The sequence below is a fragment of the Chiloscyllium punctatum genome, chromosome 1 (assembly GCF_047496795.1).
Source record: "Chiloscyllium punctatum isolate Juve2018m chromosome 1, sChiPun1.3, whole genome shotgun sequence".
Classification (NCBI taxonomy): Eukaryota; Metazoa; Chordata; class Chondrichthyes; order Orectolobiformes; family Hemiscylliidae; genus Chiloscyllium; species Chiloscyllium punctatum.
Window position 1 is genome coordinate 133,346,660 of NC_092739.1, and position 27,576 is coordinate 133,374,235.

Genomic DNA, 27,576 nt, shown 5'->3' on the forward strand with positions numbered 1-27,576 from the left:
GTGATCTGGGTATCCTTATACATCAGTCAATGAAAGTCGAGAGTCAAGAGGTGCAGCAGGCAGTTAAGAAGGCAAGTGGCACATTGACCTTCATTGCAAGAGGATTTGAGTTCACATGTCAGGATGTCTTGCTACAGGTGTACAGAGACTTGCTGAGACCATACTGGAGTACTGTGTGCAGTTTGGTCTCCTTCCCTCTGTAAAGGATATACTTGCCCTAGTGGGAGTGTAGCAGAGGTTCAGTAGGCTGATACTGAGGATGGCACGGCTGGCCTATTAGGAGACATTAGTTTAACAAGGCTGGTACTCACTCAAGTTTAGAATACTGAGAGGGGATCTGATGAAGCCTATAAAATTTTATAATGGGGCTGGATAGATTAGATGCAGGGAGGATGTTTTTCTGTTTGAGAGTGTAGAGCCAGAGCGCACTGTCTCAGGATACAGCATAGACTGATGAGGAAAGATTTCTTGACTTGTGGAATTCTGTACCGTAGAAGGCTGTGGAAGCCAAATCACTGACTATAATCAAGAAAGAGATAGTTAACTTCCTAGATTTTTCAAGGAATCAAGGGATATAAGGAGAAAGCAGGGCTATGGCATTGAGATAGAGGATCAGCCATGAGCATTTTTAAGGGTCAAATGGCCTACACCTGCTCAATTTCTATGTTTCATGAAGTGCTGTTGTTTCCTAAATTGCTGGTTGAGGTGGATTTTCAATGATAAAAGGGAGGGCATTCCAGGATGTTGATGTGATTTCTCTTTCCTGACCATGCAAAGCTTACTGGTTGTGTGCTTTCAAAAGGCCCTATTTTCAGTAGAGCTGAAGTGAGCTGAAATGATTCAGTGGTCAAGCTTCAACAATAGTCAACAGTATTTTTGTCATGTTGAACATTCCAATAATTCTTCAGGTTGGTGCTGGAAACATCCGAGGAGCAGCAGAATCGACATTTCGGGCATAAGCTTTTCATCCGGAATGGGGCTTATGGGCTGAGATGAATGGGAGGAGGGTGAGGCTGGGGGAAGATAGCTGAGAATGTGATAGGTAGATGAAGGTGGGAGAGAAGGTGATAGGTCGGAGAGGAGGGTGGAGCAGATAGATTGACAGGTCAAGAGGGCGGTGCCGAGTTGGAAAGCTGAGACTCTGGGAGGGGGGGGGGGGGGGGGGGTGGTGAAATTGAATTAATGCTGTATGGTTACAGTGTACCAAGGCAGAAGATGAGGTGTCCTTCCTCCAGACGTTGGGTGGTTGGTGTTTGGCGATGGAGGAGGTCCAGGACCTGCATGTCCTTGGTGGGGCGGGAGGGGGATTTGAAGTGTTCAGCCATGGGGTGGTGGGGTTAGTTGGTGCAGGTGTCCCAGAGATGATCTGCAAGTTGGCATCCTGTCTCCTTGGTGTAGAGGAGACCACATTGGGTGCAATAGATACAGTAGATGATTTGTGGAAGTACAGGTAAATGTCTGTCTGATGTGGAAGGATCCTTTGGGGCCTTGGATGGAGGTGAGGGGGGAGATGTGGGCATAGATTCTGCACTTCTTGCGGTGGCAGGGGAATGTGCCAGGAATGGAGTGTGGGCTGGTGAATGGGTGTGTATCTGACAAGGGAGTCGCGGAGGGAATGGTCTCTCCGGAATGCTGGGGAGGCAAATATATCCCTAGTGGTAGGGTCTGTTTGTAGCTGGCAGAAGTGGCAGAGGATGATGCGATGTCTCCGGAGGTTGGTGAGGTGAAAGGTAAGGACCGGTGGGGTTCTGTCCTTGTTGCAGTTGGGAGTGGTGGCATTCAAGGACAGAGGTGCAGGAAGTGGAGGAGATGTGCTGGAGGGCATTATCAACCACTTGGGTGGGGAAATTACAGTCTTTGAAGAAGTAGGCCATCTGGGAGGTTCTGTGGTGGAGTTGGTCAACCTGGGAACAGGTGCGGCAGAGATGAAAGAATTGGGAATGAGGGAAGGTGGTTTTACAGGAGGTAGACTGGGAGGAGGTGTAGGCTAGGTAGCTGTGGGAGTCGGTGGGTTTGTAGTAGATGTGCGTGGTTAGTTGGTCGCCGGAGGGAACATCTCTGGGACACCCGCTCCAACCAACCCCATCGCCCCATGGCTGAACACTTTGAACTCTCCCTCTCACTCCACCAAGGGCATGCAGGTCCATCAATTGCTAACCATGCCGGGAGGAAGAATGCCTCATCTTCTGCCTTACGACACTGCAACCACGTGGGATTAATGTGGATTTCACCAGTTTCCCCATTTCCCCTCTCCCCAGTCTCAAGCCTTCAGCTCGGTGCAGCCCTCTTGACCTGTCCATCATCCTTTCCATCTATCTGTTTCACTCTCCTCTATCATCTTCACCAGCACCTTCACCTACCTATCTCATTCTCAACTGCCTTCCCTCCTGCCCCACCGCCTGCCATTTATCTCTCAGCCCCGGCCCACAAGCCTCATTCCTGATGAAGAGCATATGCCCAAAATGTTGATTCTCCTCCTCGGATGCTCCTTGACTGACTGTGCTTTTCCAGCACCAAACTCTCGACTCTGATCTCCAGCATCTGCAGTGCTCACTTTCTTCTAATAATTCTTCAGTTTGATGTACTTCTGGGGTTTGCTTTGATGCAGTATGATCTTTTACTGTGAATCTAAAATGCATTCCGTAAACTGTGTAGATTGATAAATTTATTTATCAATTGTTTCCCTATATGCAGGGGGAAGGCATTTCACTTGAGTGCATGTTAAAATACACTTACTGAAATGATGGTGTGGTGTTTAGGACATGTATTTGGGTGATGTCTTAATGTTTTTAGAAGACTATAAAACTGAGTAATGATTGGATCCGGTATGATAATTTACTAGCTGCCTTTCAGATTAAAATAAACACGTTGTATCCAAATTGGGGAGAATATTCATAATACTGGATGGATAAAATATGTCCACCTGATTCTCTCTTCTCCCTCTCCCTCTCTCTTCTCCCTCTCCCTCTCTCTTCTTCCCCCTCTCTGGTGCATCTTTGCTTATTGTTAACTATTCTTTGCTACTTTCTTTCATAATTAATGAACAATTAGTATGGATCAATTTTGTATGTTTCAATAATAATCTTGAGAAGTTTTATTGAAGGAATTTGAAGTACATTTTTTAAGAGGACAGATCCAAATACTTTTGTTGTCCTTGTAATTTAAATTATTTATTTGCTGTATCTTCAAATGTGGATGCACGTTGTCCATAGTCAATGATCTATCCAAATGGTGAATTGTTGAATTGCTTGAAGCAAGTGAAAGCCGTCGATAAAGGTGAATAATGAAAGTAGAAAATAATTAATTAAAAAAGGTAGGTGTTGGTTCCATAATTATTCACTAAGGACAAATTAAGGATCAACTCTTATCAGTATGTGGCTGGAGCAAAGTAAGCCTTGCTGAAAAACTATGTTGATCATTTTCATAATTCTGGGGTCCTATGGGAGTTACTTATTGCCATCATTGGTTGAGAGAGATGTTTTCTAACTGGTTTGACTGTACAAACCATTATTTGCTAGGAGAAAGTGAGGACTGCAGATGCTGGAGATCAGAGTCAAAAGGTGTGGTGCTCGAAAAGCAGAGCAAGTCCGGCAGCATCCGAGGAGCAGGAGAGATGACGTTTCAAGCATAAGCTCCACATCAGGAATGTGGGTGGGGGCCCCAAGGGGGGGGTGGTGCAGATAGATAAATAGGTGGGGGTACGGGGAAGGTAGCTAGGAATACTATGGGTAGATGAAGGTGGGGAGTGATGGTGATAGGTCGGAGAGGAGGGTGAAGCGGATAGGTGGAAAGGAAGATGGACAGGTCAAGAGGGCGGTGCTAAGTTGGAGTGTTGAATGTGACATGAGATTGGAAGAGAAGAGATGAGGAAACTGGTGAAAGCAACATTGATTCTGATGTCAGTTTTTCACCAGTTACCTCACCCCCCCCCCCCCCGCAATGTTCCTGATGAAGAGCTTATGCTTGAAAAGTCGACTCTCCTCTTCAGATGCTGCCTGACCGGCTGTGCTTTTCCAGTGCCACACTTTTTGAAGCCATTGCTTGCACTCATTTTAATAGACTTCAATTGAAAGTTACTGTGGAATACTCCATGCAAACAACATAGCTTCGAATAAAGGCAAAATGCAGTAATTGATAGAAAGCTGTAGCAAACAGAATACTGGAGAAACTCAGTAGATCTAGAAGCATCTTTGTAGAGAGAGAAACAATTAACAGTTTTTGGGTCTGATCTGACTCCTTTTCAGAGTTTCTCTAATGCTGAATGAAGTTATACACAAATGTAGATGAAATTGTACTGATATGTATAAAAGGGTGTTTTATGAATGAGAAAACTCCCAATATTTTGCAACACCAGGGCTTAATTCCCCATTCTGAAGTTTCCAAATTCATCATTACGAATGACAAACTTTTGGATTTTTTTTGTTAGCTGTAAATCAACACTGACTAAACAATCGTGTATTTATTGCCTATTAAGTAGACTAAAGAAAATGTATCCCCATTAACCTCTTATTGCAACGAATGTTTCACTCCATATTTGTACGTTACACAGCACTATGAGAGATACATAGTCTGGTATGTAAAGTTTCACGCCCCTCCCTGACATTAACAAGACTTCTTTGATTTACTGCACCTTCCCACCTTGTCACCTGTTTATTTTAAAATCCTCTCTACTTCCCTAGTTGGTGGCATGCAAGAGCACTGTCTCCAGCACGGGACAAGGAGGGAATACCCCTTTGGTACAGATTCCAGTTTCACTTGGTGTCCTTGTCCCATGAACTGGAACGCACTTTGCACTCACCAGTCTGAGCCATAACATTGTGTCTCTAACCTGATTTGACTCTATGCCAGTTTTGTTGTGACTTTGCTAATAATGCAAAGTTAATTACTTTTGAGGTTCAGCTCCTTAATTCTAATGCTAGCTCCTCATGTTGATGATGCAGGACCATGTCCTTTGTTCTACCAATGCCTTGGTACAGGTGTAGACTGACATGACTGGAGCATCCCCCTCTTGCTGCAAGTTCTTTTCCAGCTCCTTAGCAGATGTCCCAAACCCTGGTCAGGCAACATGGTCATCTGGACCCACAATCATTACTGCAGAGACTAGTGTCAATCTCCCTCACTATGTTGTCCTGTACTATCACTGCATTCTTCTTACTGTCGCCTTTTGATGGCTTCCTGTACTACAGTGCCATGTTCCTCTTTAGTTCATCCCCCCCCCGTCGCGGTCCTCGTTCTCACCCAGACAGGCTGAATGAACCTCAAACCTTTGTTAGGTAATTGCGAGGGCTGAGGCTTCTGCCCTCTGGGTCCTGTTACCTTCCTCGAGTTTCATGCTCTTGTCCCAGACGCTGAGCAAATCTGATGACTTAGCCTTAAGAAGGGAGATGGCTCTTCCTGCCATAAATAATCCAGAAAAGGTTCCCCCTCCCTGATATGTCACAGTCTCTGTAGTTCAACGTCCTGCTCATAATATCTACACCAAAGCTGCTCAAACTTGAATGCTCCACCATGTTTGATATACACCAAACTGGCATGCAGGAGCTCCATGTGCTGTAACTGAGACACATCGATTGTCTTGCCATTGTTACAGATTCCAAAGAATAATTTACTGCTTAGTTGTTTCTTTGGGATAGAATTAGATTAGATTAGATTAGATTAGATTACAGTGTGAAAACAGGCCCTTCGGCCCAACAAGTCCACACTGACACACCGAAGCGTGGCTCACCCATACCCCTAACCTAACACTACAGGCAATTTAGCATGGCCAATTCACCTGACCTGCACATTTTTGGACTGTGGGAGGAAACCGGAGCACCCGGAGGAAACCCATGCAGACATGGGGAGAACGTGCAAACTCCACACAGTCAGTCGCCTGAGGCGGGAATTGAATCCAGGTCTCAGGCGCTGTGAGGCAGCAGTGCTAACCACTGTGCCACCGTGCTGCCCACGGCAAGAATAGACTTGGTCAGGTAGCTGCTTCTCCTGTGGCAACATAATATCAATTCCTGAGTGCTGACAAAGTTAGAGTCAAAGCCAATAACAAAAAAGAGAAACTTGTTCCCTTCCTGTCACTTCCTTAATCACTTAACTTTGGAACACTACTGTGAGTCATACTCAAATGCTTAGTTACACTAAGTTGGCTATTTTTATATGCTCCGAAAACAAAGGCTCTGCTGACTCAGAGGTTTCAGTTTCAGCTTTTTTTTAATTAAGTTCTTTCGTTGGAAGCATGTTAAAACCCTGTTTAAGGTTCACAGTCATGGAATTTAAACAGTAGCTTATAGTTTAATGCTAGCTATAAAGTTAAGAGTTATACAGAATAAAATGTAGAGTTTCTTATGTAGCAACTACATGGAATCAATCCTAGGGCATACTATTCCTTCATTTCCAAGAAACCCTCTTGCATTGGAGACAGCATATAAGCGATTTACACAAATGGTTCCAGGAATGAGAAACTTCATTTATGAAGACAGATTGAAGAAATTGGGTCTGATGTCCCTGGAGAGAAGAGGTTGAGTGAAGATCTGATGGAGGTTTCAAAATCATGAGTGAGCTGGATAGAGTAAATAAGATGTTCCTGCATTCAGGGAAGGATTACAATGAGAGGACATGGATTTTAAATGATGTATAAAAGAAGCAAAGTTGAAGTGAGAAAAATCTTTTTCGCATAGCAAGTAGTCAGAGTATGAAATGCATTGCCTTGAAGTGCAGTGGAAAATTGTACCTTCAATTTTTAATTGAAGCAATCAAGGGTATTGAATGATTATTTGGATAGAAATAATGCGCACGGGTCTAAAGTGAAAAAGCAAGAGGTTAATACGAGGTAATGATGCTCGTTTGAAAAGCTGGTGCAAGCATGATGGGCTGAGCGGCCTCCTACGCACCCTAGTATTTCTGTGATCCTGTAGTGATGCTGTGTAGTGATAATGGACTTTGTCATTCAAAAGGGTGGAAGATGAATTGAGCAGAGGAATTTAACTGTCATTTATATAAATGGTTTGGATGAGAATATATGAGGCATGGTTGGTAAGTTTGCAGATGACACCAAACTTGATGGTATAGTGGACAGTGAAGAAGATTATCTAAGATTACAAAGAGATCTTGATCACTTGAGTCAATGGACAGAGGTGTGTCAGATGGAGTTTAATTTGGATAAGTGTGAGGTATTGCATTTTGGTAAAACAAACAAGTGCAGGGCTTTTACAGTTAATGGTGGGGCCCTGGGTAGCATTGTAGAACAGAGACACCTAGGGGTTCATGCTAATAATTCTTTGAAATTTGCACCACAGTTCGACAGGGTGATTTAAGACTGTGTTTAGCGTGCTTGCCTTCATTGCTCAGATCATTGAGCACAGGAGTTAGGACATCATGTTGAAGTTGTGAGACTTCTTCTGGAGGTGTGCAATTCTCATTGTCCTGTTAAACGAGGGATAGTATTAAATTGGAGCGGGTTCAGTAAAGTTTTACCAGGATGCTGGAAATAGAGGGTTGGTGTTATAAGAATCTGCTGGAAAGGCTGGGATTTTTGTTTCACTGGAGCGTAGGAGGTTGGGGGTGACCTCCCTGAGGTGTATAAAATCATGATGGGCATAGATAGAATGACTAGCAAAGGCCTTTTCCCTAGGTTGGGGATTTCAAAACTAGGGGGCATATTTTAAGGTGAGAGGGGAAATATTTAAAAAGGACATGAGGTGCAACTTTTTTATACAGTGGTTTGTGTGTGCAATGAACTGCCAGAGGAAGTAGTGGAGACAAACACAGTTACAATGTTTAAAAGACATTGGATAAGTGCATGAATAGGGAAAGTTTGGAGGGATATGGGCCAAATGCAGGCATGTTGAACTAGTTTAGTGTGGGAACATAGTTGTGTGGACTATTGGTCTAGAGACTTTTTTCATGCTGTTATAGACTCTGACTCTATAACCGGTTTGAAGTTCAATCATCCAATTTATTGCAAAATAGCAATATTTGCCCTCTCACTCCATGACTTTGTAAATAAAATGCAAATTTGTTCTTGTCTTGTGCATTCAGGTTTGGCTGTTCCTATATTGGTAGCTATATGGTACAAGTTAAGTCTCTTTGTGTGCTGAGATTTCTTCATCAATGACTCTCTGTGAGCAATGAATCATTTGTGTAGAATTTGGTCAGCACAATCATATCACCACCATCACACCAGCCCTCCCCATTTCCCAACTCCTGTGCTCATACCCCATGTACGTGCCCCCAACCCTTGCAGGTGTGCAGCCCCCCATGCACAAGCTTGCAACGCCACTCAGCCCCACACTGATGCACAAACATGCATACACACACCTTTCCTGACTGAATTTGGCATGTCTGTCGAGCAAGTGCTGGTAGGCTATTTGATCACGGGTCACGTTATGAAGAGGGTAGAAGGAGGAATGACAATACCTCGAGTAAGGCCATTTAGGTAATAGTTAGGAGTGAGGGACCTGAGTGATTTTTGTGCCACTGTCTCCCTCCCACCTTTTTCCTAATTGTTGACTCATCTGTTACTAATCTTGATACAGACTCTGAATTGAATTTTGAATGTTCCAAATCCATAAGACTTATGACCTCGCCAACTACATTTAACTCCTGGCTTCTAGACTTTCTCTTTAACTTGTGGACTTTTTGTCTTATTTTGAGTCAAATTGCGAGTGTAAATTGCTTCAGGTCGTGGTGGACCAGCCTTAAATAACTTCAGATAACTGTGAAAAAACGAAAACTGGTAATCAATGCATGATACTTTCATATAACTGTTAACGTTCTCCCTTTTGCAAAGAAAATTGTTTTTTCGATGCATTGCTTTTTGACTCTGTTGGAAAACCATTTTGCTACTTATCGGAAGAAAAAAATCTCCTGAAGTTTGATTAGTTTGTCAATCAAGTTAAACTCCTCTATCATATTTTACCTGAAGGTTTCTTATCAGCAGCTGGTTTAATAACCCTTTCTGTCAATGACCACTCTACATCAGTGAGTTGATTTCCCATGAGCCATTTGTCAAGTTTTCCCTTCTGCATCAGTAGACAGCGGTCACAAATAATGGCTCCTTTTAAAAGAAATCAAAATTGAAGAATTGGCATTTAGATGGAAAGCATGTTTATACCTTGAGGCCTCAATGGAAAGGTAGCATAACGTTTTCACCCTTTCACTTCAGAAGAGAGAGATCATTGTTCTTTCAGCACATTGTTCATGGACAGACTGCTGCATATAAATGCCAACAGATGAAGGAAACAGAAGATTTTTCAAACTCCTGTTGTAGAAATACAGAACCTAGAAAAGTACAGCGCAGAACAAGCCCTTTGGCCCATGATGTTGTGCCGAGGATTATTCCTAATCTAAAATAAAATAACCTAACCTATGCATCCCTCAATTCACTGCTGTCCATGTGCATGTCCAGTAATCACTTAAATGTCCCTAATGACTCTGCTTCCACCACCACTGCTGCCAACGTATTCCATACACTTACAACTCTGCTGAAAGAACGTACCTCTGCCATCTCCGCTATATCTTCCTCCCTCCTAATATCTTAAAATGATGACCCCATCATGCCGGTCAGTCCTGGACTGGGGAAAAGTGTCTGGCTATTGACTCTATTTATTCCTCTCATTATCTTGTGTACCTTGATCAGGTCACCTCTCTTCCTCCTCCTCTCCAGAGAGAAAAGTCCGAGCTTAGTCAACCTCTCTTTGTAAGACAAGCCCTCCAGTCCAGGCAGCATCCCGGTAAACCTTCTTTGCACCATTTCCAAAGCCTCTATCTTCCCTATAATAGGGTGACCAGAACTAGACACCATATTCCAAGTGTGGTCTCAGAGTTTTATAGAGCTGCAGCAAAACCTAATGGCTCTTAAACTCAATTCCCCTTGTTAATGAAGACCAAAAAAATGCCATATGCTTTCTTAACAACCCTATCCACTTGGGTGGCAACTTTAAGAGATCTATGCACTTGAACACCAAGATCCCTATGTTCCTCCACACTGCCAAGAATCCTGTCTTTTATCCTATACTTAGCATTCCATATTCGACCTTCCAAAATGCATCACTTCACATTTATCCAGGTTGAACTCCAACTGCCATTTCTCAGCCCAGCTCTTCTTTCTGTCTATGTCACACTGCAGCTGGCAATAGCCCTCGATACTATTGACGGCACCTCCAACCTTTGTGTCATCTGCAAATTTACTAACCCACCCCTCAACCACCTCATCCAAGTCATTTATGAAAACTACAAAGAGCAGAGGCCCAAGAACAGAGTTCTGCAGGACCCCACTCAACACTGTCCTCCAGGCAGAATACTTTCCATCTACAACCACTCTCTGCCTTCTGTCGGCCAACCAATTCTGAATCCAGATAGCTACATCCCCCTGTATCCCATACTTCCTGACTTTATGAATGAGCCTACCATGGGGACCCTTATCAAATGCCTTGCTGAAGTTCATATACACCACGTCCATTGCTTGATCTTCGGTGACCTGTCTCGTCACCTCAAAGAACTCAATAAGATTTATGAGGCATGACCTGCCCCTCACAAAGCCATGCTGACTGCCTTTAATCACTCTGTTTTTCCAAATAGTCATAAATCCTATCCCTCAGAATTCTTTCCAAAACTTTGCTGACCACACATGTAAGACTGACTGGTCTGTAATTACCAGGGATTTCCCTAATGCCCTTCTTGAAAAGAGGAACAACATTCGCCTCCTTCCAATCTTCCGGTACAACTCCCGTGGTGAGTGAGGAGGCAAAGATCTTTGCCAGCGGCTCAACAACCTCCTTTCTCGCTTCCTGGAGCAACCTAGGATAAATCTGGTCTGGCCATGGGGACTTATCAATCTTAAAGTTTGCCAAAATTTTCAGAACATCAACTTCTTCAATCTTGATCTGGTCAAGCCTGCATCCCAGCTCCTCAAAGTTCTCATTCACAACAAGGTTCCTTTCCTTAGTGAAAACCGAAGCAAAAAAACTCATTTAGGGCTTCCCCTATCTGCTCAGACTCCACGCACAAGATCCCTACGCTATCCCTGATCGGCCCTGATCATTCTCTTATTCCTCATGTATGAGTTAAATGCCTTTGGGTTCTCCCTAATCTTTCCTGCTAAGTCTTTTTCATGCCCCCTCCTGGCTCTCCTCAGTCCATTTCTGAGCTGCTTTCTAGTAAGCCTGTAATCCTCTAAAGCTGTGCAAGATCCATGCTTCCTCTAATATAGCTCTATAAATGCAACAACTGTGCTCTATTATTTGGATTTCAGCGAAGTGAGGAAGAAACATTCTTCAGAATGCCAGAGAAACTTAGATCTGGCAATGACTGTGGAGAAAGAAAGAGTTGCTGTTTCAAGCCCAGTATGATTCTTCAGGGCTTTGAAGAGCAGTCAGACTGAACTCAAAATGTTAACTTTATTTCTGTTCCTAGAGGGGCTGCCAGATCTGTTTACCCCAGCACTCAGTGCTTGTTTCAGATTTCCAGTATCTGCAGTGTTTCACTCTTATTCTTTCTTGAAAGGCTCAGGGAGTAAATTCACTGCATGTTGTGGAGCTTATTAAAATTCTGCTCAGCTTCATCTCGTGACCTGTTTCGAATGGGGGTGAAATTACATTTGGTAACCCTTAAGGTGGGGAAACGCAATGCATCAAGGCTTCAGTGCATAGAATAATGGAATACTATACACAGAAGGAGAACATTTGAGTGCATCAGCTCTTTTGAAGAGAAATCCGATTAAACCCCTCTCCTATTCTCCAACAATATTTTTCTCCAATTCTTCTATCCCAATACCTTCATCAGCCATCTAGAGTCAATGTTAGCTTGCTCTCTTTCCATGGTTGCCAGCTGAGCCACTGATCTCCAGCATTGGTTGTTTTCAGTACAAATTCCAGCATCTGCAATAATTTGATTGTACATTTTGCCGCTTGTTCTTGCTGGGGGCAAGAGGGGGAGATAGGACGAATCTCTTAGTTCTGTATAAAGTGATTTGTTTTCAATTGCACCTCTTTTGGTTTCAGTATCAGCTGGTAGCTGACCTCTTCCAGGAAGAGAAGGAACCTGCGACTTCCAACATAAAGACGAAAACTTCTAAAATAAGCATTCGACCACTCAAACCTGCCATGAAAGCACCCAATAAAGAGCACAAGAAAACAGTTGGACTTCAGGTACATACATTATTTTGGCTAATTTCCCCTCCCAACAAATCTACTGATTCAACAATGTATTGTAAAATTGAGGGAATCGTAACTTGTTCTGACACACTTTCTTGCCAATGTTTGCTATTCTAAAGAGTTGATTTTCTTTCTTCTGATACAATTCTCTCTTGGCTTTCCCCACTGCAACTTTTACCTGTAGCATGTAAAACCTATAGCTTTTGTCTATCTTAGAGTTTTGAACACTGTGGAAGGGCTTTCTCTGCAAACCAGGACTCTCATTGTTAATTATACTTGTTGTATCTTAAGGAAAGTAGTTAAAGGGAGGGCGCACCCAACTCTGCCTCTGATACTTTGACGTGGAGGTTAGGCAAGTCCTTCACATGAAGATTTGGATTAAACAGTTGGTAATAAGTAAGGATTAAATTCTGAGTCGAGAGTAGTAAGTGACTACAAAGCAAGTTCTAAAGTCTAGGTCATCACAGTATTGTGATGATTGATGTGTATTATATAGCTAATGAGAGGTGCTTGAACCTGAAGTTAACTGTTGGAAAATATTACATGTAAACTCAAAATGAAAAGTCACAGCAGCAGGCACAGATGCATAATGCACATACACATGCAAGAGAATGCCATGTAAACTGTTCAAATAGAAAACAGGAAATGGTTTGAGCTTGAAGTGATGTAATCAGAGATTAGAAGTCATTGCTTTCATGACATTGGCCTAGATTTTGCAGGAAACCAATGGGTGGGAATTTGGGTAGATCGATTGGTAAATCAGGACGCATGCTATCAGCAGGTAAATTATCTCATTTAAGCCAGAGTGGAAGCCCAGTTTCAATGTAAAATCCAAATCGTTGTCTAAATAGCTAAAACCTGGGAGATTATTAAAATTGGTGGACTTGCACAGCCACTTGGATATGCTTCCATTCTTTACTTCCAGGGTCTCCATCTTCATCAAAAATCTTGTACATCAGTGGTGCTAAGTTCCTTACCAGATGGTTTCTACTTTATTGAGACACCGAATACATTCCAGTGTAGTGGGGAAAATTCTTACTCGCGCCCATTATGTTGTTTATGCTTCTGTGCTCACCTCTTAGAACTCTCACGACCTTCATAGAATCTTCCCCGGCCCCATCTTTTCTTACTACTCTGACTTCATTCATTACAATCCTTGTATCATAACTACTGCTTGTTTTTCAGATGATTGTTGACAGGTGGCAAGCTTTAGGAGCTCTGCAGTGCTCTGGACTTCTCATCAACTTGAATAACTTCAGATCTTAACTATAGAGTCCGCTTTCTGTATCAAATAGGAAGCCCTACTCTTTTCAAAGAGACTGCCATTGAGACCCTCCATTTGAACTGTGTGCATTCACTGGGCTTAGGGTTCACTTGTTTTCTTTTCTCCAATGAAAATGAAAAGTGTGATGATTTCATAGCAGGTCGGACTTGTGCTCAACCAGTTTACCATTTAAATGATAAAGCTGAAAAAGATCCCTCTACTTCTCATTGTCATAGCAAATAACAGCTAATATTATGTTGAGGAGCCTTCAGTCTCTCGCGTGTATGTGTGTGTTTATACTTAAGTAAAAAAATCTGTTTGTCTGTTTAGTTTCGGAACTCTTTGCAACTACTCATGGAAACCCTGAATGCTACAACACCACACTATGTCCGCTGCATCAAGCCAAATGATGAGAAATCTGCATTCTCGTAAGTAATATATACGTTGACCAAGGTGATACTATTTCTCTTGTGGTTTGATGCCACACTATGATTTTGGGTTCAAGATGGAATGGTCAAGGAGGAGGCGAAGACTCAAGTTGTCATCAGGCTTGGTTTTCAAAGTAACTCTATTTATTGTGCTTTCATTCTGAATACAGTTATACATAATCCTAGGTATGGCAGGCTTTGATTTAGGGATTGGCCCTGACCGATTATAGGTGAAAGTGAGTACTGCAGACACTGGAGACTAGAGTCATGAGTGTGGTGCTGGAAAAGCACAATAGGTTAGGCAGCATCCGAGGAGCAGGAAAATCGAAAATTCCTGATGGCTTTTGCCCGAAACGTCGATTTTCCTGTTACTCGGATGCTGCCTGACCTGCTGTGCTTTTTCAGCACCACACTCTTGACCCTGACCAAATATAACTGTCTTGTTCATATGCACACTCCTTTTGCCCACAAGTCTTCCAGGGAGTTTTAATACAGCCCACATTGTGCTATTTATGCAAAGTGACGTGAGCTCTGTGACCTGAAGCCCCTGCACAACAACATTCTACAAATCGTAACTTTGGCAGGAGGTTCTTAGGCCTTTAGAAGTTAATTTTACGTCGAGGGAGTGTAAAGGTACAGTTCAGGCTGATTTGCCGATGTGATTCCACCCTTGGCTCTCTGTTCCTGTGGCCGGAGTTGGGGGCTGCTGAGTGCCAGAGTCAAAGTATGATGTGGAAAAGCACAGCTGGTGAGTCAGTATCCGAGGAGCAGGACTGGCTGTGCTTTTCCAGCACCACACCGCTCGACTCTGATCTTCAGGATCTGCAATCCTCTCTTTCTTTCTCCCAGCTGTTGAGTGCCATTTTGGAAATGTGCAGTGGCAGGAACCCAATTGATTGTTGGTATCCTGGTAATCCTCAAAAACTGATGTCAATCAGTTCCTAAACAATCATCTCTGAAGAGTTGAGAATGCAGCAGGAAGTCTGTAAGGCCTAAACCCACCAGAATTCCAGGGCTGTAAAGGCTGAAACTGGCACGGCTGAGGTCAGAGAAGTGAAGCAGCTCAGTGAAACTGGTGCAACTAAAACTATTAAAGATGGATAATTACTGGAACCCTTTTATAGAACAGGGGCTGAGGGCATGTGTGCATTAAAGGCTTGTGGTGACACATGACCCACCTACAGATGAGCTCACAGAAGGAGAGCGTGTGTGTGTGAGAGAGAGAGAGAGAGCCACAACAGCTTCCTTCTGGGGAGGAGCAACAGATTACATATGTACATGACAGATTGATGCTTAGGGGCTTAGGGGTTTGCAAAACATTTGGTTATTCACACAGGATATACAGGCCAAGCTTGAACCTATTGGAGGAGCAACGCCTTGGAATATCATGGCTATCACTCCATGTGACCGTAAGGAGTGAGTGACTATCTATTGCCTGTAGTTGTGCCAGGGTGGATTGCTGCCACCCTGCAATGGCTCTCCTCCATTACTGTTTGATTCGCCACTAAGGGCAATCCACCTCCAGTGTGACTCCTCTCTCTGGTACTGTGCACACTCTCCTCATTAAAGATCAAAACTGTGACAAATAGCTTAACAGGCACAGGTATTTTTGATTGTCCTTCTGGTGGAAAGTAACTGTTAATCAGTTTAGCTATGAATCCAAGTAATGTGAATGCTTCTGATGATTGAGAAGGGGACCTGGACACACAACTGCTTCCATTATAGTCATCTTACTCAAGGAATGAAGAGGTTGAGCAGGTTGCACTTGTGTGCGTTTGAGTTTAAAGGAATGATAAATATGGCAATTTCTTGTTGAAACATACAAGGTCAAAATTCTGAAGAGGCTTGACAGAGTAGAGAGGCTGAGGGGATGCTTTCCCTCCTGGGGGATACAGGTATAGAGGGCAAAATAATTTTTTAAAAATTCATTCAAGGGATGACTGTATTTCTGGCTAAGCCAACATTTCCTGCCCATCCCAGAAGGCAGTTAAGAGTCCCCCACATTGCTGTGGGTCTGGACTCACGCAGGCCAGTCAAGGTAAAGATGACACTTTCACTAATGTCCTTTAGGGAAGGAACCAGATGTTGTTTTTCTGATAATTGACAATGGCTTCATGGTGATCACCAGACTCTTAATTCCAAAATTAGTTTATATTTATTGAATTCAAATTCCACCATCTGCCGAGACAGGATTTGAACCCGGGTCCCCAGAACATGACATTAACAGTCCAGCAATAATACCACCAAGCCATTGCTGCCACCCACCTCTCCCTGATATAGGAGGCTCCTTATTAATGAAGAAGGATGTCTTTTCTGACAGCCATTAATCTTTGCAATTTCATACCTCTGAGATCAATGGAGGCTGTGTCATTTGAAATATTTTCATGGCTAAGTTAGATAGATTTTTGATTATCTAGGTTTATTGCGTGCAAGTGGGAAAGTGGAATTGTGGTTATGATCAGATCAGTTATGAGCTTAATGAGCAGCAGAATAGGATTGGGGTGTCAAAAGGTCTGCTTTTCCTATTTTATATGTTCTTATTTCTCTGTTCACTCTAAGGATCTGATTAATTCAGTCCTGTCATTTGAGTATGGCCAGGCATTCATGTTACCAGATTCCAAAAGGACATTGCAGCAGATTCTTTTGACCAGACCCTGGCAGCATGATTTCTAGCCAAGGCCTGCTTGACTGTGTTGCTGGCCTCCTCTTTCCACCCTCCAGAAGCAGGGCATGCCTCCATGACCTCGCCAATTCTTCAAACCGTGGCCTGTCTAGAGTTAATGTGTACCTTCAATGCCTGTAACCCATGGCACTTGCCTGTATGAATGTACTTAAAAGAGCCTAAATGAGGCTTCAGGCTGCTGGCTTACTGTACAGAAAGGTAAAAACAGAGGCTGCAGATGATGGAAACCAGATTCTAGATTAGGGTGGTGCTGGAAAAGCACAGCAGGTCAGGCAGCATCCGAGGAGCAGGAAAACTACTGTACAGAAAAAAGTGCCAAAAGTGTTTAAAATATTTTTCAAAATTGGCATCTAATTTACACGAAATGCTACAGTTAACATTGTTATTGCAGTTTTTACTTGGATATAGAATTCTTCAGCTCTGAGGCAGCATCATTAAGTAGGCATATAGACAGTTGCGTTAGTGTTGTTTCTGTTATTTTCCTTATGAGGGTGGATATTTTTTAAGAGAATACTGATCCCTACTCAACAATAGGACAATACATGAACACCAAACCTAACATTTTTTTATCCAATAGAACCTTTTTTTTAAGTGTGATATTCTACTGATTGGAAAAAATGAGACTCATTGCATTACTGCGCAGTTCTAATTGATATTAGCATGTGTAAGATCTTGTTAAATGATGAGTTTATCTTTTGTACATTATAATAGACAAGCTCTGTCACATGCTGTTGTGATTAATGAGTCCATTAAAGCATGTAGTTATGATTGATGAGGCTGTTTAAATGCATGCTCATGTAACTGAGAAAATCTTGAACAATGTGCATTTCTAATTGTTGGACCCTACTGACCTATCCACTGTAATTGAAGGGAACAGTTAGTATCTGCACTTGTAATTGAGAAGACATATTGCAATATGTCATGTGTAGCATTTACTAGCTGAAGGAACTGAATCCAAATTTCGCTATACTATATAGAGGCTATGATCAACTGTGCTGCAACAAGCTGATTAGTAATAGTGTAGTTACTTTTGTTCTTTGCGGGGCCACGCTGAATGCAAATTGGCTACAGTAGTTTCCTGTCAAAAGCTATTGAAACACTTCAAGAACTTCATTGGTTATGAAGCACTTTTAGACAGTACTTGTTACATTGTGAATTCCTACTTTCATTGCACCAATCAACTTGAATGATTGACTTCTGAAATCTTTATTTCTGCCTTTTATGTTCTGAAACTTTGCGATGGCAAAGTAACCATTCTGAAATAATGTTACAATAAAACCTACATTGATTCACTCCATGCTATAACTTGGAGAGTCCAGGCATTGACTGCAATAATGTGCGTTTGTATAGCAAAGAAACATGTCCTGAGGTACTTGACAGAAGTTAGACAACATGGAGGATGGTGAGCAAAAGGCTTATGAAGAATGATATTTTTGGCAAACTTAAAGGCAGTGTAGCTAAGGGACCTACTGAGGAAATTCTAGGGAGATAATAGAGCATTGCTTCATATATATCCAAATGTTGCTCCATGTTGGTATAAAGTTAATGTGAAAAATATAGCATTTAACATCTAAAAATTTGAATTTGAATTTGAATTGTAAGGCAAAGTCTAGTTTGTTGCAATTTTCCATACTTTTTCCTGGAATTTTTGGAGAATACTAACTATCTCCTTAAAGAACCAAGGAGGGGTTAAACATAATCCTGAACGATCCCTAGTGTATGCAGAGATAGGATTGCCAACAAAATCTCATCACCTGCAAAATCAATGAAACACTGCTTCATATGAAATACTATAGCAATTATTTTTATATAAAAAGGTCCGATAAATTATTAATAATAATACAAAGCTTCAGGAGCAGTGATCTATGCAATTTACCTTTCTTATTGTTTAACTTTTGGAAGTTGATTTCATTTTAAGAATGTAGAACAGTGCAGCACAACAACAGGCCCTCCGGATGAATATAATGGCGTTATAAACTAATCCCATCTGTCTGTATTTCTCTTTCCTGTCTGTTCATGTATCAGTCTAAATGCCTCCAACCTTTGTTATCATATCGCCTACTACCTCCCATGGTAGCATGTTCCAGGCATCTACCACCCTCAGTTTTAAAAAACACATACCTTGTACATTTCATTTAAACCTTCCACCTTCTCCCTTTAAACCTATGCTCCCTAATATTTGATGTCTGCATTGAGAAAACAACTCTGATCCATCTTATCCATGCCTTTCATAATTTTATATATTTCTATCAGGTGATACCCTCAGCCTCTGATGCTCCAATGAATAAAAAGTCTACATTTCCCCAACCTTCTTATAGCTAATATACTCCAGTCGAGGCAACGTCCTAATAAACCTCTTTGTTTTTTAACATCCTCTCCAAGGTCTCCACATCCATCCTATTGTGTGGTGGCCAGATGCAGCAGTGAAATGAAGAGAGTCAATATTTCTTCTGCACTGCAGACTTATACAAGTTTTATTTTACTTGAAGCAGATAGCCAATCTATAACTGTCAGTGTGATTATGAGCAATAAAAATGTAATTGGTTCTAGTTGATTTGATCTTGGTTGGGACTCTTGACTGTACTTTTTGCTGCATTATATTGAGTAAATGGATGCAGTTGAGGTTCTCAAAGCGAGACTTCCCTCTTCAAATTTCTTGAGTTATTCTTTCTGTGAGTTTGACTTTTCTATGCACATTAATAGACATATACAGCTTGCCTTATTGCTTTTCCATAGATCATGGCTGCTGTGTATACCATCTAAAAGATGCGTCTGAGCAACATACCAAGGCTTCTTCAACAGCATCTCCCAAATCCACAAATTCTTTATTTTAGAAGGGCAAGGGCAGTAGAAACATAAGTAAACCATCACTTACAAGTTCTCCTCTGTGCACACTGACCTAACTTGGATCTATGCTACTGATTCTATTATCTTTTCTAGCTAAAAGTCCTGGAACACACTCACTAACAGCACTAAGCTTATCCTTATAACAGACTGCAGGAATCGAGGAAGGTGGCTCACCACTGTCTCGTGAGGACATTTTGAGGATGGGCAGTACATGATACTCCCATCCTGTTAGTGAATAAAACAAATGTTCTGTGCAATGATTCTCTCACTGGTATTATACTTGAAGTGATTAACAACGCCACCAAAGTAGGAGTCAGAGGAGTTTCTGACAAATGACATTGTACACAAGTACAATTTACGTTAATGTTCCTGAAAGAGATATAAAATAGATGTTGATGATAGGTGTGAACAGTAGGGGAAGTGGGTGTCATCAAAATGAAGGGTGGTGTATTTGCTCTGAAGTTGTTGAAATCAATGTTGAGAGGTGGCACAGTGGCTCAGGGCTGAGAATTGCTGCCTCACAGCACCAGGGAACTCTGTGATTTCAGTGTTGGACGACTCTCTGTGAGGAGTTTGTATATTCGCCCCGTGTCTGTGTGCAGATTAGCTGGATTGGCCATGCTAAATTGTCTGTAGTGTCGAGGGATCTGCAGGCTAGGTGAATTAGCTATTGTACATACGGGAATACAGGATAGATAGGGTGGGGGTTGGTTTGGATGCGATGCTCTTTGGAGGGTCAGTATATACTCGATGGGCTGAATGACCTCTTTCCGTAATGTTGGAATTCTGTGTTTCTATAAAGGCAGGAAAAAGGTTCCTCCTTCTAGCTTGCATTGGGATTTGCAGTACATTGCATCAAGCAGAGGACAGAAATATTAGCAAAATCATAGAATAGGAAAAAACTGGCTGGATTCCATGTTAGTTTATTGACATTTGCTTGCACACCAACATTTGGCCTGAATCAGTACATTGGTATACTTCCCAGGTGCAGCTGATTCACCTAAATTCAAGTTTAATTGCTCAAGTAACACAACTCGAGCAGATATTTCAGCAATCATTACAGTCAAAGCCCAAAATCATTTCCAATTCCTAAGCCAATTCAAAACATTTATTTCATGCTGAGAAGTGACTGCTTGAGTAAGAATGGATAAGAAAAATTTCAATGATTGAATTGCAGAAAATTTGCAGAAATCAGTCACAACAAAAGGTGAAGTTGCGACCTGCTGCTTATCTGCAATTGAGCTTGTGGTCGTGATTCTTCTCTGTCCTTTCAGATCAGTCCACTTTCAGCAGTTAGTGATAGCGTTACGCATCCAATTTATTTTATCTCGAAGCGCACACTGTAAGGTGTTATATCTCCATAAAATATATTTTTATTGATCTATCAGCATCCAGGATCTCTGTAAAGTGCACAACTTGGATCAATGTGCATAATTAATTTGAAAATATTGAGAGACAAGAAATAATCTGCAAGGTATACTCTTCTCTGACAATGGTGCCAGCAGCCCCTCCAATAAAAATGATTCCAGAAAACAGCAGAGTGTAAATGATTCTCAATGTATTGAATTTCATCTTATCTCTTAATACGTTGGTAAACTTAAATGAAAAATACTAACATGATGTGATATATTCAATTTCTCCCAGTTCTTTTAAACACATCTCTCTGTAAATGCACTCAACTACTTTCCTTACTGTCCTTTTCCAACATGTTCAAAACTCAATTACATTATTTACTACATTTTGTGTCATGCTAATTCATACTCAACCATTATCCTTTATACTTGCTGGTTTCCCAAGATGTTAAAGAGTCTCCAATGAAAACTTTGTTCACTAATTTACAGTGATTACAAGTTGAAATTTGGATCAAGTAGTTTATGCAAGTGTCAGCTTCCCATTTGAGCAGTTTTATGATGACGACAACAACCAGTCTCATTCAAAGGCTGGAAGGTTTTGATTCTGTTTTAGTGGGCTGGGTTTTACATGTCCCACCAGACCTTTCTAAGCCAGAGGAGACATTAAAAATATCAGTTGGCTAGCCCACCACCTTCACACCTATTCCCATACTAACCCCATAATAGGGTGGACGGGTGCCATAATGGCCAGCCTGCCTGCCATAATTGAATAAATAACTTGAGTCACTTTAGATTTTAAATGTGATACTCATCAAGTCATTCTACTGTTGGCATAGGTAGGCATGTGAGAATGGGCAGTCCTTTTTCATTTTAAATTTTAAACTTGAAATCATGGCAGTGGCCTCTTGTGAAATCGAGTTTGTTTGATCTACAAGAACAGCCAGGTGTCTGGCGTCAAGGGAGTGGAAGTCCCAATATGCTGTTAACATCCCCATAATATTATGACCCCACCAGCCTGGTAAAATACAACCCCATGTTTTGCTTCAGCCTGGACCTTGACAGAAAACTTGTATGCACACAGTCACAGAAATGTTGTGGTACAAAGGAAGCCATTTGACCCATTGTGTCATTTTCCAAATGGGCAATATGTTTCAGGGCCATTCTCATGCCTTTCAATGCAATTCTGCACGTAATTTCCATTTAAATAATCATCCAATTCCTCGGATGCTGCTTGACCAGCTGTGCTTTTCCAGCACCACACTTTTCGACTCTGATCTCCAGCATCTGCAGTCCTCACTTTCTCCTATGCTTGTTGGAGTTAGTTTTCACAGTTGTGGGACATCTCTGCAGGAGTTCCTCATTGTAATGTCCTAGGTCCCAACCATCTTCAGCCGCTTCTTCAGTGACCTTCCCTCCATTATAATATCTGAAGTATGTATGTTTGCTGACGATCACACAGCATTCAGCACCACTCGTGATTCCTCAGATACTGAAGAAGTCCATAAACATGGAGAATTGCCAGGTTTGAGCTGACCAGGAGAAAGTAACGTTGACATCACATAAGTGCCAGGAAATAACCTCCAACAAATGAGAATCTAGCCATTGTCCCTTCACATTCAATGGTTTTACCATCACTGAATCCCCCACTGTCAGCATCCTGGGGAGTTAACACTGACTAGAAATTGAACTGAACTAGCTGTATAAAATTCAGTGGCTACAAGAGCAGGTTAGAGGCTAGGAATCCTGTAGTGAGTAACCTTTCCTTTCTGATGCCTAAAGACTATGCACTAGTTACAAGGGCAACTAGGGACAAGCGATAAATATTGGCCAGCCGGTGACACCCATGCCCAATGAATGAATTTTTTATGAAATGGAGATGAAATTGCAGATTTGTAAAATTGTTTTACTGCAGCAGTACAGGGCCTTGAATCTCGTGTACATTTGGCTATCCTTACTTGAAAAATGATATAATTGTTTTAGAAGCAGTTCAGAGACTGAGGGAAACTTAGGAAGAAAGGTTCGTCCCTTTTGCACTTAAAAGAATTAAAGATGTTCTTGATTGGAACATATGAGATCCTGAGAGGACTTGATTGAGTAGATATTCGAAGGTATTCAAACTTGGGGCAGAAAATATAACAGGTTAACACAGTTTAAGAACAAAACATCTCCCTTCTTAGACTGAGATGAGGAGAAATGTTATCACTGAGGTTTAGTCTGACATTCTTTCCTGCGAAAAGCAGTGGAGACTGGGAATTTACTCAAGGCAGAGTTGGGTAGATTTTTTGCTAAACAGGAGAGTTGAAGGTTATGGGAAGCTGATAGGAAATTGGACCTGAAATCCACAACCAGTTCCGCCATGATCTTATTGAATAGCAGGCCAGGCTTGAAGGGCCAATGACTTTGGCCTGCACTGAAGTCATATGGCCAATGCTCCGTGAAAGCCATATAGCAATAGCTATATGGCTTCGCACCATCTGATGCCATAATACCAGCCTTAAGAATATTGACAACACTAATTGTTTATAGTGCAACTCCTTTTATGAATGTAAGGAAGCTGAAGCCATTTGTAGTTTCTAAATTGCTTGTTCTACACTACTGTGCAATGATATTTTAGCCCAGATATTGATCTTGGCATAATCATATTTGGTATGGGAAGGCAATGCCACAGTGACAAGTCTCCGGTCTAGTAATCCAGAGTACTAGAAAATTAGTCCAGAAATGTGGATTCAAAATCCAATGTGGCAGCTGGAGAAATTTAAATTCAATTAATAAATTAGTTGTTGATTGCAGTATAACCTCATCTGGTTCACTAATGTTCTTTAGGGAAAGAAATATGCAAGTTTCACCCAGTTTCAGACCCAACTTGAAGATCAACTCTTAACTGCTTTCTACAATGGTAGTGGCTCAATTTAAGGACAGTAATGATTGGTCAACATCCAGGTAAACTGATGTTGGTTGAAGAAAAGTGATTAAAAAGGTCCCATGTCTCTCAGTGCCATTATTTCTGAAATATCAGGAATGTAAAAATTCTACTTTTTAGCAATAATATTCAAAGTTCAACAGTTAGGGAAACCAACTATCCCCCCATTTGCAATTTTTAAAGGATTGCTGATGATTCCTGCAGGTATTTAGTTTTCATATGATTTGGTGCAATGAAGCGGAAGAGTAGAGAACATCTTAAGGTTGAGAAATTAGCATTAGGTTCTGTGAACATTATAACACAATGACAATCCATCTAAGCTCAATTTTTTTAAGAAAAATTAGATGATATCCTAGATCTTGTGCTGAAAGTCACTTGTTATTTTAATAATTCCCTGAATAAATGTTCCTTGCAGCACAGATCTGAAATTCAAGGAACAAAGTACATATGGATAAATTTCTTTTGAATATCATGATCTCTTACTTTCTTGATGGTTTGCAATTTGTAACACTCATTATTGCCACATCAACAGCAAAGGAAGTTGCTTCTGAGCCAAAGGTGAAACACTGTCCCCTCCTGTACAATTCTGGAGGAACATACAAACAAGGAGGAGTCCATTCAGCTCCTCAAGCCTCCACTGGTATTTAATAGAATTGTGGCCGATCTGATTGTAACCTCAAATCTACATTCCACCAACCAACAAGTGACTTCTTAACTTTATCACTTCTTGTCTCTATCTAAATCTTGTCTACATCCTTAGTTCATGAGGGCAATGACCTAACCGAGCCAATGCTACACTTTTTTTCCTAACTCTTTTTTTTAATAGTCCAGTCTTAATGTATGTCAGCCTGGAGCTTTGTCTCTGTAATAGCTATCAGATCATTCATTCTTTACTGTGGGCTCTCTGTTCATCTCAGAAAGGTGGACGTTTTGCACCTAATCATATCCATTCCCCACTAAAGTTAGTATCTCATCTTAATGAGTGCAGGAATAGTGGCACATGTTGCCATTCACTTACAGTTCAAGGTCCCTATCACAATCTGCAACACCTGAAAGTAACATGATGGGCATCAATAAATCTATTGGAAATTTTAGGAGAAATTTCTTTACCCGGAGATCTTAGAATTTGAAACCAACCATCTCAAAGGTGGATCGTATTGATGTATTTCAGGGAATGCCAAACAGGGATATAAACGAGAAAGGACTAAAAACATAGACTAAAAGCATTGATGTCAAGTGCTGTCACTGTGATCTCTCTGGAATTCAGCTCATCTGTCCATGTTTTGGCCAAGGTTGTAATGAGATCAGGAGCTCAGTGGTCATGGTGGAACCCAAACTGTGAGCACTGATGATCAAGAGTAGAGTTCTGAAATACAAATCTTCAGCATGAATACTGGATCTGTTGGTTCAATAGGCCTTTTTCTGGGTTATAAACACTAGTAGGAAGTGCTTTGAAGATTGAAGATTATGATTGGTAATTCTGTCCCATCCGGAGCTCTCCGAAAGTATCCATTAAAGCTGGTGAATTGAGATAGTGCTGCCTCAGTTAAGATAATTGTTAACTGGGCAAAGTTAGACAATAAATCCATCCAACTCATTAAGCTCAACTTCCCCACCCCAACTTAGCATTCCACATCCCAACATCTATATCTCCCCCAACTCCTGATGACCACAACATCACCCTCTGGCCCAACGTGATTTTGTCACCCACAACAACCCCTGCTCCAAACCCACTTCTGTAGCCTGAGCATCCAGCTAACTCCACACCCAACTTGTCAGTCAGCCTGAACACTGCCAGTTTGCCTCAGATTCTAACACCATTGCTCTGGAACTCTGCTGCCCTGGCCCCTGATGTCCCTTCCACTACCACTGGCCCTGGTGCACCAACAACACTTTCCCCCACCCTGGCCAGTTTAGAAATGTGATTTTAGGCCTATCCTCATCCTTTTACAAAACAATCTTGAATCTATGTGCAAAATTCTCCCCCACTGATACTTTAACAACTTGCCTGGCTCTGATGCATAATATTAAGTCCAAGACAACCCCTCTTTTGTAAGTCTTTCTATGTTCTGGCTTCAAGTGTTCTCTTGGATACATTTTAACAATTTTGCTCCCTCAAAATGCAGGGATACTGGGATGGAGGATGCCCTTCGGAGGGTAGAAAGGCTGAATTGCCTCTTTCTGTATTGTAAGAGTTCTATGGTTCTAAACCTTTAATATTATAGGACCCTAGTTAATGTTTGAGAACCTGAAATCTCCTACTGCCATGACCACATTGTCTGACACTACCACCTGCCGCGGCCACATTGTCTGACATCTGCTTACACATCTGCTCCTCTATTTCTCTCAAACTGTTAGGGGGTCTATCGTACACTCCCAGAAGTGTGGTTGCTTTTTTTTGGACTTAATTGACACATTTGAGGAGCCTTCTAAGATGTCATATCTCCTTCCTGCTGTTATTGACTCTTTGATCAATATTTGACACCTTCTTTTACACCTTATGACCTAGGCTAACTTCCATTTTCTGATTTCTCTTATTTAATCTAAATTCCACCAGCTGCTGTGTTGGGATATGAACCCACGATTCCAGAGCTTTGGTCCGGCCCTTTTGATTACAAGTCCAAAGACATCACCACTACATCACCTTCTCGACTTCTAATCTGTTTACAATGGCAAATCTGATTCAGTACTGGAATGAGGTGGACAGGTTTGGTCTTATCTCAGTTCCCACTGTGCCCGAATCTGTAATGCAATCTGGTTGACAAATTAGCTCCAGATTGGTACTGTCCTACATTGTATTTTTAAAAAAATAGATTTAAAAGATTGGATAACAAAATTTGAATTGGATCTGTTCTAAATACTCATTTTTCTCTCTTCCAGGTTTGACGCCGAGCGTGCTGTACAGCAGCTCCGGGCCTGTGGGGTTTTGGAGACTATTCGTATCAGTGCTGCAGGTTACCCATCAAGGTAGGTGTATGGTTCATATGCTTTTACAGGGTTCATCCAAAACCCTCTTGGCATTGAATTGAAGGTTTATCATTGCTATAGAGTACACATATTGGATATAAACAGAAGTATTTCACAAACAAGTTACTATGGCCTGAACGTTCCAAGGAATCACAATCAGAATCACCTATAGAAGGTGACAGTTTGGTTCCATTCTGTCTGCACCAGCTCTTCAAAGGGGCATCAATGCCAAGTGCCAATCTCATATTTCCCCCATATCCTTGCACATTATTTCTATTCAGATAATCATCTAATTCAAGACAGAGATGGATAGGTTTAACTGAATGGCAGTGCAGACTCAATGAACTGAATGGCCTAAATCTCCCCCGGTGGCTTGTGGTCTAATGGTTCATGCTGTCTTGAATGCCTCAGTTGAAGCTATTTGTACCACATTTCCAGGCAGTGCATTCAATACCCTTAATTACATGCTGAATAGTAAAGACTTTTCTTACATCATCTTTGCTTCTTTTCTACCATCTTTGCTTCTTTTCCACATCACTTTAATTCTGCGCCACCTTGATAATTTTATTTTTTGAGTGAGAATGCTTCTCACTATTTACTCTGTCCAGCTGCTTATGGTTTTGAAAACATCTATCAAATCTCCTTTCAGCCTTCTCTCTAAGGAGAACAGTCCCAGCTTCTTTAGTCTATCATTGTAGCTAAACAGATCCTTCTAACTAAATTTTGCTCCGATTATTTTATTGTTTGTCCTCAGTGACAATTTTCAATCTTGGAGTTCCATTCCTGGCTCCTTCAGGTATGCAGACCATATATGAAATTAACACAACTCTCATTGTGCAGGATAGTTTGGGAACGTCAAGTTTTTTTGACCTTTTTGCAGCAACCAGTGTATGTGTTCTGACATTTGTGTCTGGCAGCATAGCCAGATATTTTGACAGCTGCTGTGAAAAGGTAACTGAGATTACATTG

General features: G+C 41.5%; 1 protein-coding gene across 4 annotated transcripts in view; it reads left to right on the plus strand.

Moving 5' to 3' along the window:
• Window positions 1–27,576, plus strand: part of myo5b (myosin VB) — a 268,371-nt gene that overhangs the window by 160,656 nt on the left and 80,139 nt on the right. For all 4 annotated transcript variants that reach the window (XM_072574380.1, XM_072574399.1, XM_072574390.1 and 1 more), the window contains exons 15-17: window positions 11,994–12,140; window positions 13,741–13,838; window positions 26,521–26,607. In XM_072574380.1, the coding sequence (XP_072430481.1) occupies window positions 11,994–12,140; window positions 13,741–13,838; window positions 26,521–26,607 (332 nt within the window). The remainder of the gene's footprint in view (window positions 1–11,993; window positions 12,141–13,740; window positions 13,839–26,520; window positions 26,608–27,576) is intronic.